This window comes from Vigna radiata, chromosome 9 (genome assembly GCF_000741045.1).
Source record: "Vigna radiata var. radiata cultivar VC1973A chromosome 9, Vradiata_ver6, whole genome shotgun sequence".
NCBI lineage: Eukaryota > Viridiplantae > Streptophyta > Magnoliopsida > Fabales > Fabaceae > Vigna > Vigna radiata.
The window spans coordinates 8,202,906-8,220,053 of record NC_028359.1 but is presented as its reverse complement, the minus strand read 5'-3'; the positions used below and the strand labels follow the sequence as shown (position 1 = coordinate 8,220,053).

Genomic DNA, 17,148 nt, shown 5'->3' with positions numbered 1-17,148 from the left:
AATTTTGGCTGAAAGGGTTGATGTGTAAGCCTGTGGTATCAGACGTGTCTTGTGGAGTGGAGATAGGGAAAATATCAATTATACATTATTATGGATTAATGTGATTATCATATAATAAGACATGAAATTTTATAAAACTGTGTCAAGGTGTGCAGAACTCTCACCTAACCCTATCTTCATTGTAGATTGTACGATACCCATAAATGCAAAAAAAATAGTGTAATGTAATGCAATGCAACAGAAACCACAACGTAAAAACCAAGTTTATAATAATTTTCAATCATCTATCTTCCTCTCTAATTGGCTAACTGTTACAACCAAACAACTTAGACTAACCAGTAAGCACCTCTTTAATAGGGGGTCAGCTAACAGTGTTTAGTTTATAAAATCTATTCAAAAGACATGGAAACAGTTATGAGTAAGCATACATCTCCATGGAGTTCTGTTGAAATGGTGTCTAAGACAAAAAAGGCACAAAGTCCAGTATGAAACATGGAGGAGAGGGCAAAGTAGAGATAATAACTAAAAGGAATAAATTACCTTGTCACCCCAGCAAACGTAAATGGGACTACTACATCTCCATGCAGAGCTAAAATCCAACGGATAGGCCTGCTAAACATCACCTGCATGTTAAAAGTTTCAAAACATGTTAATTTATGTAACCTGTGATTTCCTTTACTCCACAATGAAACCCCATGATAGCATTATATAATTTTCAATTATTTATAACTTAATGATGCGGAGAATAATTTGTTTTGTCCAATGTTTCCTGAGTCAACATTCACTCCTTTTTCCCGCTGCTCATATGACTATTCTATGACAACAGGCGAATTGAATGTCCTAATAACTAGTTAAGGAAACAAAAGTATGAAATATTTAATGAAAAAAACATTTATTATATTAAAAACACAAATTATTTAATACTTGTTCTTTTTAGTAACTGAGAGTATTGAATGCTTTTTAACCATATACCCTTAGGGCATTTATTTGCAATACCCTATTATTAGTATATACTATTAGCTGTAGTAATTGTAAATAATGTACTAATCACTATGTTAGAAACTTAATATTAAAACCATCCCTATATCTAGTGATCTCCGGAAATGTAATATAAAATCATCCCAATGTCTTCACCTTATAACTTAAGCATTGGGAAGTGTTGGTTTGTGATATGATATCAGAGTCTCTATAATCATGGGATCGCTAGTTTGTTGCCCCCATTCTTCCAAGTACTAAAAGTCAAAATTCAGTATCAGCAAACAGGTATGATGGACAATGGGTACGTGCAATGTCCATGTTTGAAGCACAAAAGGGTTGTGCATAATAGGGGATCTGAGATATAAAGTTACTCATGTATCTTCAATTCACCTAACAACTTAGCTTTTGGGACAGTTAGTTCACGACAAAAGCTATCTATCTTCAGATGTTTTATGATCTATGCTGATAAAGTGTCGTGTTTCCAAGATATACACCCTTAAAGATTTAGCATACCTGAGAGTTCCAACGCATTGTCTTTGGAAATGAAATTTTAGCAATAGTAGCAGGCAAATCTTCAGACAAGACCTGATAAAAGTAGAAAAAATCAGCAGCTATAGCATTTTCCTATAAAATGTGCAAGAAGCAAGAGAAATAAACCCTAGATGACAGGGTGTAAGATTCATATCTCAACTCTTGCATCATATCATGGAACCGTGGTCAGAACTTGTGCTTGAATCTATCTCAAGTGAATTTGCCTTGAATTTCCTTTTATTATGCATTAGATGAGAAACAATTGGAAAGACTAATGAATGATATCACCGTAAATAGAAGAAATTAGATATCTTTGGCAAACTATTAGATTTCATAAATGTGTAACGTCTTATGATAAATGGAACTTCAATCAAAATCAGTCTCCCAAGTTTAACATAGGTAACTAACTGGACATAATCAAAACTCATTCATCAAAGCAGCTGGTATTGTCTACAGTCCATTAGGTTTGTACATCTCCAAAATTTTGTCTTTAAGACTATTAAGTTTAGAAAGCACTCTTTAGTGAAACCAAGAGTACAATATTGCACTATTATCTTAAGCTTCATTTCATTTAACGAAGTGCTTGGTTGACTCTACATACAACATTTATAAATCATATTATTAGAAAATGGCATAGTAATATTGGCCTATTTAATTGTTTTAGGATTAAAAGGTTTAAAGAAATACCTTTAAGAAACAAACACTCACATTTGCAATACTTGTTTTAACAGAACACATAAAACGCAAAAAAGGGCGAGACAAGGAAATAAAGAACAAAAACCTCCAAAGCATATCTTGAAGACTCCTTTACACGTGCATAAACATATTCTGTTTTCCCTGCAACATCAGGTACCTATTACAGGACTGAGCTTATGGTACAGAGGTCTATTAGCAGTAAAATACACTCACTGAACAAGTCTTTCTGCTTCTGAATACTCACCATCGACTTTTCTGAATACTAGGTCCAGTGGTACAGAGTATCTACGAGAAAAACCCTCAATGGCCTGATACAAAAAAATATAAATGTAGGGACCAGTTCATGAACATCAACTTAGGATAAAAAGAAAAGCCTCAAGCATAGTAAAACCTTTGTTGGATTTCCCTCATGATCAAATGCTTTTGAAACAGGAGGGCCTCGAACTTCAACCTCCTTTTCAGCCTGTTTTGTGTAAAGATTTTCAACAACAACCTGTGAAATTCACAGTACGAAAAGTTTATGATTACTGTCATTTCATATCTGATGTATAAAATTTAAATATTTTATGCAAGAAAAAAACGTAAAGTTCTTCAGTTGTATTTATCAAATTATCATTCTATCCACACATTTTGGTGATACCTATCTATTAATCTTGAAAGAAATTACTGCAAATGCTTCACATAAGATTTTATCATTTAATACAGAACATAGATTATAATGAGATTGTTGAAATGCTAAGGTTGTCATTCGTCAATGACTCCTTTCCTATTGGACATTAAAAATGTCTTTCTTCATGGTGATATGGAAGAGGACATATACATGAAGCAACTTCCTGGATTTGTTACTTAGGGAGTGTTTGAGTTAGTTTGTAAATTACATCATTCACTCTATGACTTGAAGTAATTACCTCCAGCTTGGTTTGGTAAATTTAATTGTGTTGTACAGAATTTTGGATTGAAACAGTGTGAGGCAGATCATTCAATGTTTTATGATCATTCTTCTCCTGAAAAATCTATTTATCTTATGGTTTATGTTGATGATATTATTATTTCAAGAAATGATGTCACTAGAATTGCTCAATTAAAGAATCACTTGTTCAACCACTTTCAGACCAAAGATCTAGGTTATCTAAAATATTTTCTTGGTATTGAAGTGGCACAATCAAAAGAAGGTGTCATCATTTCACAAAGAAAATATACTCTTGATATTTTGGAGGAAACAAGCCTGACAAATTCCAAGCCCATTGATAGTCCGACAAAATTAAATCGAAAGTTAATGACAGACAAAGGTGAACTTTTCTCAGACCCAAAGAAATACAGAAGGGTGGCTGGAAAACTCATCTATCTCACCATAACAAGACCTAATCTTTCTTATCCAGCGGGAGTTCTAAGCCAATTTATGCAAAGTCCTCACATTGATCATTTGAATGTTGTAATTCGCATTCTCAGATATGTAAAAGAGAACCTAAAACAATGATTGTTGTATGAGAACAAAGGAAGTACTCAAGTCAAAGGATATTTTGATGCAAATTGGGTTGGTTGTCCAATTGACAAAAGATCTACCATAGGATATTGTGGATTCCTTGGAGGGAACCTTGTATCTTGGAAAAGTAGGAAACAAAGTATTGTTGCTCAATCTAGTGCAGAAGCAAAATATCGACCTATGACTCTAGCTACATGTGAACTTGTGTGGATTAAACAACTCCTTCAAGAGTTGAAATTATTTGAAAGTGAACAAATGAAGTTGTATTGTGACAACCAAGCAGTCTTTCACATTGCCTCCAATCTAATGTTTCATGAGAGAACAAAACATATGGAAATTGATTGTCATTTTGTAAGCGAGAAGCTATTGTCCAAAGATCTTATTACTAAGTTTATCAACTCTAATGAACAACTTGCAAACATTCTGACCAAGTCTCTAAGGAGACCTAGAATACAATTTATATGTTTCAAGCTTGGTGTATATGATTTATATGCTTCAGGTTGAGGGGGAGGGTTGAAATGTAATGTTTCTTTATTATTATTAATGTATGGGAACCCAACTATTAGGTTAGAGTTTAAGGAAGTGCCTTGACTCTTTGTAGTATGCTCCTTTGTACTGTATAAATTCAGTAGAAAAATTGTAACAGTGTAATAAGAAAATACACTGTTTTACTTCATTCAAGTTCTTCAAATAAGATAAAACTTAGAGGGTAGGAACAATAAGGGTGAGGAATTAAGTATAATGCAATTCATGAAGAAACAAGAATTGAATTTGAAAGATAAAGTTTATTCCCGCACCACTAATCTACGTGGAGTTCCAAATGCTTGCACTTCACCATGGTTTAACCTTTGCCGCTCAAGCAGTTGCAGCATTAAATATTTCAGCTACAGTGACCAGCATAGTAAAATCCATATTAAACAATGAATAATAATAATAATTCACAGGAAAAATCATAATACAAAAAATAATAATAATTCACATGAAAAATCATAATACAAAAAATAATAATAATTGTCTAAAAATAGCTGAAAGAATTTATAAGTTATATCACGTAAAAAGTAAAAAATAACACACTTGAAATCCATGTGAAGTTAAACAAATGATAAATTGAAGGTTACTATATTCATGATTTTTAATTAGATGAAAACAAGTCATACTTGATTACTGGCATCAACAACATCTTGAGGTGGCATCTCTTCAGTCCCAATTTCAAGAACAAATACTCTTGAATGATCATGGACCTATAAGCAGAGAAAAGATAGAATTTTAAATTAATATGATATATGCATTTAATATTGGAATACGAATAAATTTGAGGAAAATAATCAATAAAAATACTCTTGCTCAAGCTAAACATTAAAAGATTACGTTTCTCAATATATCACACCATTCTTACTGACAATACATTACATAAGATAGGAATAGGTCATAAATCCAGTCTAAAAGTTTGTATTGAGTTAATGATCAAATAAACTAGATCCAGAACGTGTACGTGTAAAATCAAATACAAGATGGAATGTTCTTTGAAGCAACGATCCCTTCAAACAGTAACAATTCTGCTATAAGATATATGTATAGGAAATACAATTAACATTTGAGGGAAAGAAGACATTCCAGGAGAAACCAGCAAAGCTTATGAGTTCATATACTTCTAACAAGGCATGGGAAGCCAGTACAAAACCTAGGCATCCTTGTAGGGATCTCAATATAAAAAGAGTATATATTTTATTTGTTGTTAGAGAGGTGAGTTACTTCTTCAATCCATGTACTATGACTCTCCACATATTGTGAAATGCAATTTGTTAACTAGTTCTTAGTTGTAAATGATTGTGGTAGACTGTTGGATTTCAACCTCAAATATTTCTAATATTCTTCATTAGATAACTTTGGTTCAACAACTTCGAAATAGGATATGTTAGCTGTCTTGTCAGAAAAGTCATGAAAAAGAATAGCAATTTTCTTGCATATGACCTATGCATTGAGGATGTCTTCTACCACCACGCACTCCTATAGGGCTATGACCTCCTCTTCCATGAGTAGATACCATGGTAGAAGACTTGGCATATTCTTAAATATCTCAACTCTTATGAGTTGGAACACAAAGGAGTCATGTTGTCAAGCTTTTAAGAAACTTCTTCACCGGTTAAAATTTGATCCCTAACATGATCAAAATTTTGATTCATAGCACAAAGGATTATAACTATTTAAAACTTATCAAACTACATTTTGATCGCATCTAAAGAATCAACCTCCGGGAATATCTTCAATTCTTCAACTGTTGATTGAGCTTTAGCAATAAAAGACATAATGTCATCATCAATTAGCTTTAGAGAGGTCAATAAATGAAAGGAATCATAAAGATGTTGGATATAATTTGCAAAAATATTTTGAGCCTTTTACCAAAACGAGTTACATGTCTTGAATGATCTAAAAGTGCTCAAAATATTGGGTTCCACTAGTTGTCAAAGTAAAGCACAAAGTTGAAAATTAGTTTTCTTCTAGTGTTGAGCTTAATTTGATGGTACTTTAACATTGTTAGATATATTAGATTATTAAATATCTTAAATAGATATCTTATCTTATCTTTTATCTTCTGTTACTTTGTTATTATTCTTTATTTGTATTTTGAACTTAGCTCATATTTCTTTTATTATAAATACACTACCCTATGTGTATTTTCTAAATAAGAGAGATTAATCCCATCCAGGTTTTACTATATTCAATATGGTATCAGAACCTGGTTCCGATCCACGGACCTGTGAGCTATGGCCTCAGCCACTTATGAGCTTGTTTGGCTTAAGCAATTGCTTAAGGAGATATAATTTGGAGAAGTCACTCAAATGACACTTATATGTGACAATCAGGTTGCTTTTAACATTAGTCGTTTTCATGAGAAGGCCAAACACATTGAGCTTGAATGTCATTTCATTTGAGAGAATATTGTATCTAGAGACATCAAGACTGAACTCATTAACTTAAGTGATCAGTTAGTAAATATTTTCACTAAATCTTTACGGGGACCGAAAATTTATTATATTTGTAACAAGCTTGGTACATACGATTTGTATGCACTAGGGAGAGTGTTAGATATATTAGATATCTTAGATCGTATATTTATCTTTTATCTTCAGATACTTTGTTATTATTCTTTATTTGTATTTTGGACTTAGCCCATATTTCCTTTATTATAAATACAGGACCCTATGTGTATTTTCTACACTAGGGACATTAATCCCATACAAGTTTTACTATATTCAATAACCTCCACCTTCTTTTAGGTGATCATGGAAACCTTGGCCAAGGAACCAAAGTCAAACTAAGACAATTAATGTTTTCCATTTAGTTTATCAAAAGTTATAGGAGTCCCCAAAAAAGTGGTGGTAGTTAGTTCTTAAAGACAAGTTGAAATAGGGTAGAGGAAAGGACAAAGACAAACAATCCCATGAAGGGAAAACGAGGGTTGCAAGATAAAGAAATCATGAAGAAGCCTTAACCTATTGTTAGTTGGATATTAAATGCAATACTGAAAGTTGTAGGTAGTATATTAAATGTATTACTAGAAGTTGTCTGAAGATTCTAGAGATATCTTGTAATTATTACTTTAGGGTTTGAGTTCTCTATATATAGAAGTTGATGTATTGTTTCAAATTAGTTAATTGAATAAGAATCTTCTTTCTTTCATATTAAATCTTTCAAGTCCTCACAACAAAAAACACCTAAACATAGAAACAAGAACATAGACATGATCAGAAGGCACTGACGAGTCAAGTGGTGATGGTCCAAATGAATTCCAACCATAGGAAGACGACGCATAAAGCAACACATGAGGCACACTCACTTAGGTCTAGCTAAGGGAAACGCGGAATGTGGCTGAACATTTGGCAGAGTTTGGTCATGTGACCACGCTCATCAAGGCACATTAAACCCTAATTTCAGCAAACAAAACAACAATGGTTGATGGTGGCAAATAGTGACCAATCAGTGTTCTCTTTGACGGACAAAACACAGACAAGCAGAGCAGAATCGACTTGCTTTGATACCGTGATAAATAAAAGGAAAAAGAAATATATTAGTTTAATTCCCCTCTTGTAGATTCTCATACTTATAATAATAGTGGTAGTTCAGATACAATAGATGGAGAAGGAAGAGTAAAGAATATTAAGAGTCATATCTAGAGTTCTGGGTACAGAGATATGTACAGCACAAAACAGTTGCTCAATAAAGCCTATTTACGACATACTCTAACCAAATAAATTTAAAAAAAGACAGATAAACCTATAAAGAAAATCAGAAACAGAATTTCCAAAGGAAAAAAATTGTCTCGAGCACTAGTAACGTCAAAATTTCACACAGGATAAGTTGACGGGACTGACCCACATGCAAACTAACCTTCGCACATGCAGCTTCCAAAACTCCTTTTGGCAACACAAAATGATCAGGTTCAGAGATAAAACCAAGGGGAAAGCCAAGCATCTCCCTTGTCTTCAACCAAAGTTGAGCACATTGGCGAGCCAAACTAGAGAAAACCAAGATGAAGGAAAAAAACATAAAATGTACAGAATCCTGACAAAGAAGCATAAGAGATAACAAAATAACTATAGACTAATGCAATAAACAGTGTACTAAAACCCTAAAAAATTGAAACATCCTCAAATGAACACTAGATCCTAGTGTTATAGAATAACTTAACTAGATGATCGTTTTACTCCCTGATAGTGTGTTTTAAACTACAAAATAGTGTATAATTGATACTGTGCAAGAGTAGGATGAATCCATCAGGAAGCCGAGTTTCATATTAGGAAGGAGTGCGTAGGATCTTCTCCTCTCAGTAACAGAATTGTTCACAGTTGATGTAACAGATAGCAAGAAAGATGAAGGGGAGTTGAGATAATAGGAGGGAATGGTTAATGTTACAGATTTCCTGAGAGTGAGGCAATAAAGAGGAACAATAAGGATGGAAAATTTTCCTGTGAGAATGCAGTTAGAGTATTAAGAAAATATTTTAATTTATTACTTAAATTATTTCGTAGGATTAGTTTGTTACCTTAGAGTATCTTAAATTGTGCTTAAAGATTGGTTCTATTATCCTAGAATATCACCTCCTAGGATTAGTCTTCATACTTTTAGTAATTATAACAATTTGCTTCTTTTTCTTTAAGTAGAATCAGGAGGTTATTACTTAGTATCGAGAGGGTTAGCGGCTTAGTCTTTTACACAAGATCATTGTAGGAAATCATATTAATAATTCAAGGATAATGTGTTTTTCTTTTCTCCTCTCTTCTATCCCTTGAAAACCTTGTAATTCGACAAATATAAAAGGAGAAGGGGAAAGACAACAAATGGGGAGGTATGGAAGAGGGAGAGAGCAAGGACTCTCACATACACGACATTACCTATTTCCTGATTCAGTTTAGTTAAGCAAAAATTTGTAGTTTTTAAATGAGAGATGTTTGACAAATGATGCCAAGGATCATAGTGATGCCAAACATGAGTTTTTATAAATAAAAAAAAATGTCATTTTCATCTGCTGAAATGAAATATATAAATGAAAGAAAGATGTTTGAAAAATAAAATAAAATAAAATAAAATCTTGTTTTTCTTCTATTTGTTCAACAATTGAATTGTTGCAGTTATGTTACTAGTCTAAGTTTTATCTTTGCAACAATGGGTATTATTTCAAGAGCAATATGGGCTGATGAAGGATACAGAGATCGTAATGGGATCAGTTCTTCACTTTCCTAAATTCAAATCAGGCAAATACATGTATCCACAGATGAAATAACACAGTATTTTCATTATAACTATGTGTACTTCAATCTTGTCTATATCAAAAGTTTACAAGTCTGGCCCATAAAAAAAAAAAATTACTCTGACAAAATTTCTTATTTTTGAGACAAGACAAATATCCTCAAAGTTCATAAATCCTATATTTCCAAATATGTTTGATATGTGATGAATATTTTGCACTAGACAAAAAAAAACCGTCAAGAACAGAATTGTCTCAGCATTTGAACAAGAATACCACAGATAATAACACTAAAGACAAGAACTTTGGACAAAATATCACCAATATATCCAACTTTTGATCAGAGAGATTTTCACAGGACAATATCTAGACAATCTCAAGGATTAATTTTCAATTGTCATTATGACTTTACCAAACTATCAAAGTGATACAAATATATATAGATGCTTCACAGATCAGGCAACAAGCACTACCTACGCATGCGACCAAAATAGCGAGCACGCTCTGTTACTCCAACAAAACCTCTGGAGTCTAGGATATTAAAAGCATGAGATGTTTTCAGAAGCTGATCATACCTAGCATGTAGTGGTAAAATATACATCAGAAGCAGAGACAGTGAAGAAACAGAAAGCATGTTGAATAGATAATGAGAGGAAAGAAATTCAATAAATAGAATATTTAAGTCATAAACATACGCAGGGATTGCAAAGCCAGAAGAAAGTAAGCTACGAGCTTCCTCCTCAAAGAAATCAAAATGTTTTTGAACGTGATCAACACTAGCATGCTCCAAGTAGTATGCACTCATTTCCTTCCTAGAAAGGAGAAAAAGTATCGTCACCACTAATCAACAACAAAGTCAATATTACTAAAAGACAAATTAGCGACCCATAAGAAAAAAAATAAAAGTGAAAAAAACTGAGATTTGTAGATTATAAATGTTGAGATCCACTATTGACTATAAGTATCATCAAAGTAGGCTTCAGGTTGAGTTATGCCAAGCCAAATACAAGAAATTATATAAATTGACATCATTAAGCTCTCCAACAACATTTCAAATTGAAATATGATATAATTGTGCATTATTTCAAAATTCAAGTTTATAAGAATTTATAAAGATCAACTGCAATGAAATGTATGCGTAATGAAAAACACTAAAACAACGCATTTTGCATAACCAAAGTCAAAATCACATACACTGCGGAGGACAATATTCTAGGAAGCTTGAGTGTGACAGTTGTTTAAATGTCAATTTTTTATTTAAAAGAATAAAATATATCAATGGTGAGGAGGAGATTGTAACAAAAAAAGGGGGACACTCACAAAAAGGGAAACAAGAAAACCAAGCTTAACTTTTTCCTTTGCTAGACATTGGATGCCTATCGCCTAATTTTTTTTCCCGATAGTTAGGATAACCAGTGAACGCATTCATAATTTAGGATGAACAACCACTAGAATGGCTCATGTATCAACATGGCATCTAAAATTAATATATTTTAATCATCTTAAATCAGAATTATCTAGTAAGCACCTCTCACATGTATTTCATGGCTGATAAACAATTTGTATCCATCACCAATTTTTTACAAGAGATCTTAACATTTTGTGATACCCCAATATATTACCTAATGCTCAAGTTTAGTCAACCCTTGCCAGAGTCTTCAATATTTTCATCTATCCAATTACTGGGGTTTCTATTCCAATCTTCCTGTACCTTTCTAAGCACTTTGGCAAAGGCTGTTCCACAACAAGGCATTTGCATTCATCCATTGTACAACCAAAACTCTGTTGTTCTTCAGTGAAAAATGAAATAATTAAGATGAGGAATATGAAAGAGGAAGCATAAGACAGTTCAATTGTTTTTCTCTGCTTTCCCAATTAAATAAGTGGGGAACTACAAAATTGAGAAAGATGTCCTAGGTCGTTAATGCAGGATTTGCCTTTTTCCCTTTCAGCCTTTAGTTATCACTTGTATTCATCTCTTCTTCCATTCCCAAACTATAAGTCTTTTGACCTAATGTGTTCAACTTTGTTTTACTTGTCTTCCAGTAATTTGGTTGTCTTACTATGATGTTTTGTGCTTCTCGGCACTCTCAATTAAAAACATGAACTCTTAGTTGAAAAAAAGTACTTTCCTGCTTTATAGCATTTCAACTGTCCTTTTAGCTTCCCTTGACCTTCTTTAAATTTCCCACTCAATTCAAGCCAAGAAAATGGCCATCTAACCAGAAGCATTTTTCCCTCATCAAAATGTCTGTGATATGTGTTGAAGATCTCATATCAACTAAAAATATGACCAAATTATAGTATATAAGTTGATGTACATCTCATCTTACAAGTCCAATTTATGAGGTTAAGCCTAACTTAAAGTTCACTCTCTAAATTGATATTAGAATTTATCCTAACAAAATTTGTTAAGTTCATCATATCACCCCTATTGAGTCCCCTCTATTCCCAAGCTCAATATATCAAGTCTTCATCGAGAGAGAGAGTGTGTAAGAGATTTCACGTTAACTAAAAATGTGACAAAATTGTACTAAATAAGAAGGATGAAAACTCCACCTTAAGCTAATTTTTTGAAAATGAGTTAGACTTAAAGTCTACTTTCTAAAAAAATATCAAAGCCTACAAGAGTATATCGTAATGAGGTTTATCAAACCTATCATACCACCTGCTATCACTCCCATGCTCAAGATGTCTTGTACTCAACGAGTGGATGTGTTGGAGAATATGGTATAGACCTTACCTTAGCAAGCTTAAATTTTACTTTTTAAGAATATGGTATAAGAGAAAATAAAAAATAAAATATAACAAATAAAAAGAAAAGATTTACTTTTTTATGGTATCTCCAAAATATTTCACTACAAAAAATAAAATGAAATGCAGTTCAAAAGCCAGTGCATAGAGTGATCAAGTACTCATTCTCCAAGAACAACTCTCCATATGTAATTCCATCAGAATACTTTATCTTCTTGAAGTGATCAACACCCTATCACAAAATTTATGAAACTTAATTAATTAAATGGGTCATAGAGATTGGTTGAAGAAAAAGAAAATTAGCCAACTTACTTGCAGTAACATAAGGATACGCTCAAGGCCATAAGTAATTTCCACAGATACAGGTGATAACTGCAGACTTCCAGCCTGGAGGGAGAGAGAGTCGAGATCATGAAAGTAAATTGACATATCTTTTTGTTTCAATAAAAGAAAAAAGCATTCAAAGGTTGTATAGTGGAAAATGACCGAAAATAAAATATCTGTTTTCTTTCCCTCTTTTTATAGAAAAAAGCCCGTGTCTCTTAAGCAGAATATTCTTCTCTCTTATAATTTTTCTTCTCCATTACAAAATAATAATAAAAATTCTTTCATGGCAAGAAAAACATACCTGCTGAAAGTAGGTGAATTGCGTAATCTCCATACCATCCATCCAAATTTCCCAGCCCAAACCCCAAGCACCAAGAACCTATATACATTTTCAATTCCCAAATGGATGACATCACAAGTTTATTAGATTTAAAACACACAAAAAAGAAAAAAAAAGTATAAATTTCCTTTAAGTAAGCAGCATGAAAAGATTTGAACCAAAACAATAAATATTACCGGACTCTCCCAGTTATCTTCCACAAATCGTATATCATGTGCAGCAACATCAATACCTATCAAAGATTTATGCACTCCACAAGTTCATAATCAGAGTTTTTAAAGAGGAAAATGGATAAAATAGGGTATAATAAGAACTGCACAAATTTCAAACTGTTATCTCGTTTTTAGTAGCTAATTATTCTTTCACCTTATTTGCAATGGTTAAGGAATATCAGTAACTTAATTTCAAGAGGCGTAAACAGTGAGGCAGTAAGACACATAACACAGGTTTTCCCATCAACAAGGATCATGTTTGGCATCACTTCAGCTAGTTTCTAGCCTTTTGTACTTTGTTTGACCTTATTAGTAATGTTGGGTAAATAAGCTATTTGTAGTAGCTTGTAGCATTTTTTGAAATGCTACTTGACGTCACGTTTTTTCAAAAAACTAACTTCAAACTTTTTATATTTATTCCCATTTTGTACTTAGAATATTTATTAAATTTTCTCTTTACTCTTTTTTGTATAAGACTTGAATGAATTTATTACACTTTTTTCTTCATTCATTCATAAGCATGACTTCATTATTTTTACCTTTCTTAAGATATAGTAGGATTTTATTTATTTTTAAGCTTTAAAGCATTAGCAAAGGTAAAATATTTATTAATTTGAGGTGGTAGATTATAATGAGACATTGATATTGATAGATGATATTTTGTTCTATTGTTATTAATTTTAAATATTTTGCATGATACATTGTCTGTTTTTACCATGACTATTGTATTATTTTTAGCAATATACTTCAAGATATTTCAACTATTGCATTAATTAACATAAGGAAAGTGTTATTATGTCTATTTAAAAATATGTTGAGTGTTATTATGTCTGTTTAAAAATATGTTGTTTTTCTTTATTTTAAATTTGAATAGAAATATCAAAAGGTATAATGTAAGATTAATAGAATATATAACAATTCAAAGTAAAATAGGTGTAATTAAATAATTTGTCTATAAAATAAAAGCATGAGATTTCAATGATATTTTTGTAATTGTTTCTGTTAATATTATATCTGATAAACTTTCAGTGTTGATAAATGACAGGCCAAATGGGTACTTCTCGTGCTCTAGAGGTGATAGACAAGGAGATCCTTTATCTCCCCTGCCTTTTTTGTCTTGCAGAATAAGTGTTTATAGAAGTATTATGAGTGCATCATGTTAAACAAGAGATAACTAGTAATACATAGCTAATCAGCCATCATTTACAACATCAAGATCTATACTTAAGTAATATTCTAACTAGTGCCAACTATGTAAATGAATCTACACTGAAATTCTTACAGTCAATAAACATCAACAAACTCACCCTAACTCCCATAACGAATTATCCCTTCTAACCTAAAGTCACAAGCTCCAAAAACACAAATCCTAAAACCAAATAGAAGATCACCTTTAGTAATTTTAGAATGTACATTGAAGAGGACAAAGAGGCAAAGACATCTATGATATAAAAACTAATAGCGCCTGTGCACTCTCGACGAGCTTAAGAAATTGAAATAACTAGTGAAACATCAGCCCGAAAGCATAATAAATAGAAAGGAACATGCTTTTGTTCCCATCAAAGCCTCTTAGTTTTCTAAAAACAAAGTTTTCTTACTTCTTTTGTAAGTTTCTTTTTCTATGTGTATGCTTAATGCTCATAAGTAACAGCTGAACAAAAAAATAAAATCTATTTCAAGTGAATCAAAGAATATCAGACTCAGTTACAACCTAAAGCAGAGAGGCTGCGGATAAATAGATCCTGAGAATTTCCAGGATCAGGCTTCAATATCACCTGAGATCAGAAAACAACCAAGAATTCAATGCTAGAAATGAACACAAGTCATTCAAGAAAAAACAAGCTTAACTATAGGTGTATGAATTTGATCATGTCATCAAACTTGACCTGAAATTGAGTATGTCTTTGGAGTCTATTCGGGTTTTCTCCATATCTACTATCATCAGGGCGGATGCTGGGTTCCACATACCTAACATCAAAAAAATAAAAAAAAAAAAAAAAAAAGAAAACACCATTGATTTCAGATTCAAAACCCTCCTCGCACTCTGCATTCATACTCATAAATAAAATTAACGAATATTAATAAATAAGTATTAAGAACTGTTCTAGTCAAAATCTCTTGAGGTCTTAACTAGATCGTTCTAGTGTGTCCCTTTCACATGATAATTCCAGGCTTATCTATAGAAAAGTGGTTGCCATCAGTACTCAAGTTGTTGCAGTATATTATCCACATAATCAAGCAGTTAATTTGTTGTCAATTTGGTACCTAGATATTCCGGCTAAACAGGGAGGGATTTTGTAATGTCCAGAGAGCAGTTAAACATTACATATTTGGTAACAGCCACGGCTGACTTCAATAACCTCAATGTAAGACCACACTAAGTTAGCTCAGGATACCTCACTCCATGACTGATCATTCACGCTAATGAAAATCAGTAATAATTAATAATCTACTTGAGGGTACACAAACCCTCAGTTTTGAGTTAACTAGTTGCAGAGACCTAAATAAAGACTCCATTCTAAGACCGATCACATAGCTCGACATAGATCAACCACAACCTGGGGAGGGAACACAGCCCCCAGTCTCAAGCTTACTAAACACAAATACTTCAATCCTAAGTTCATAAAACCACTATGCCTCTTATGTAAAAAATAGACACTCCATACCAAGCCCAACAACATAGCTCGACATAGATCGGTCACAGCCTAACTGATGGTACAAGAACAAATAGCTTCCACTCAACACAAGTATACTTCAAATCGTACGTATTTTCTGAAAAAACAAAACACAATTCTAGTAGAATACAACAACAGAACTCAATAATCATTAGATTCGCTGCTTCAGGGCAGGGAAGGACATGACACTAATAACTTCTTTTCATTGAGGAAAAGATAAATTCATTAATTTCAAAAACACTACAAAATTTTCATTGATCAAACAAAATGGATATTTTAAAAACCAACGCATAAAGCAATAACTTACATCTAAAACATACTTACGCGACATTCCATGGTTCAGGGCCAAGAACCCTTAAATATGTAAGAGGATTCATAGTCCCAGCTCCAACCTGCTCAATAAAGCAAAATGAAAAAAAAAAATGGTATCAAAGAAGATTCAATGCACATTCCAAGTTCAAATTGAACCTCGCTACTTGAAGCCAACCCTAAAAGTATTAACAACAACAACAATAATAATATTATATAATAGGAGAAAGTGCATTGAGTCATTGATAGAGTGAAGAGTTTATACACTGTCATTTAATTACATATTGCCGTGTATGTACAGATTAGTTGACTTACACTCACAATAACCTCCGTCATCGGGTACAGGATGCAATGTTTGTTAAACAATTAAAAAAGGTTAATGCAATGTTATGTTAGGTGTCTGTGTCAGTGTAAGGATAGAAAAAGGAGAGGTGCCGTGCCATGTCCAATCTCAAGAAAAAAAAAACTCAGGCGATGTCAGTATAATATACTCAATAAAATAGCAGCGGTGGGTTTATAAGACAATTGAAGCAAATGATGAGTGAAAAATGCAGCAAGCTAGTTTAACTACCTCTGTGTTGCTACATTGCATTATGGAACATCCAACAGAGGCCCAGTATTCCTGCAATTTCCCAAACAAGATAAAATAATTGAATCATTGAACAATCTTCAAAAAAAATTTAAAAGATAAAACTGAAGGATAATGTGATTTTGTTGATGCAAAGACCTGAAGGCGCTGAATGGCTTGTTGGAAGGTGAGGCTTCGGGAGTTAACGGAACGATTGTCAGAGTGAGTTGAAGCAGAAGAGTGGCGTGAGAGAGAAGGTGAAGGTGATGGTGACGGTGAAGAAGGAGAATGAGGAGTGGTGGTGGCGGAGACGGTGGTGGCGAAGTGGCGGCGGCGGCGGAGGAGGGAGTGGGAGAGGCGGAGGCGAGTGGTGGCGTTGGGTTTGAGAAGGGAAATGACTAAGGGCAAAGCGAGGATTCCCATGGCGCGAACACGGGTGGTTCTTCCACAAATGGGGGATAAGATAGGGTTTATCAAGTGTAAGCTTTTCCTTCCATTAGCAATACCTGTTTTTCAAAATACTATTTGA

General features: G+C 33.0%; 1 protein-coding gene across 2 annotated transcripts in view; it reads right to left on the bottom strand.

Annotated features, from left to right (window-relative positions):
* Positions 1 to 17,148, bottom strand: part of LOC106774160 (glycine--tRNA ligase, chloroplastic/mitochondrial 2) — a 30,862-nt gene extending 13,714 nt beyond the window's left edge. Inside the window, exons 1-19 of one of the 2 annotated variants that reach the window (XM_014661039.2) lie at positions 16,779 to 17,148; positions 16,623 to 16,673; positions 16,067 to 16,134; positions 14,954 to 15,035; positions 14,779 to 14,842; positions 13,032 to 13,087; positions 12,817 to 12,894; positions 12,501 to 12,575; positions 12,350 to 12,420; positions 10,130 to 10,246; positions 9,908 to 10,009; positions 8,078 to 8,204; positions 4,846 to 4,929; positions 4,486 to 4,572; positions 2,597 to 2,698; positions 2,450 to 2,513; positions 2,291 to 2,346; positions 1,492 to 1,563; positions 541 to 623 (exon numbers count right to left, since the gene is read on the bottom strand). In XM_014661039.2, coding sequence (XP_014516525.1) covers positions 541 to 623; positions 1,492 to 1,563; positions 2,291 to 2,346; positions 2,450 to 2,513; positions 2,597 to 2,698; positions 4,486 to 4,572; positions 4,846 to 4,929; positions 8,078 to 8,204; positions 9,908 to 10,009; positions 10,130 to 10,246; positions 12,350 to 12,420; positions 12,501 to 12,575; positions 12,817 to 12,894; positions 13,032 to 13,087; positions 14,779 to 14,842; positions 14,954 to 15,035; positions 16,067 to 16,134; positions 16,623 to 16,673; positions 16,779 to 17,042 — 1,703 coding nt within the window. In that variant the 5' untranslated portion in view covers positions 17,043 to 17,148. Of the gene's footprint in view, positions 1 to 540; positions 624 to 1,491; positions 1,564 to 2,290; positions 2,347 to 2,449; positions 2,514 to 2,596; positions 2,699 to 4,485; positions 4,573 to 4,845; positions 4,930 to 8,077; positions 8,205 to 9,907; positions 10,010 to 10,129; positions 10,247 to 12,349; positions 12,421 to 12,500; positions 12,576 to 12,816; positions 12,895 to 13,031; positions 13,088 to 14,778; positions 14,843 to 14,953; positions 15,036 to 16,049; positions 16,135 to 16,622; positions 16,674 to 16,778 lie in introns of those variants that run through there. The other variant, XM_014661040.2, reaches the window with a different exon arrangement.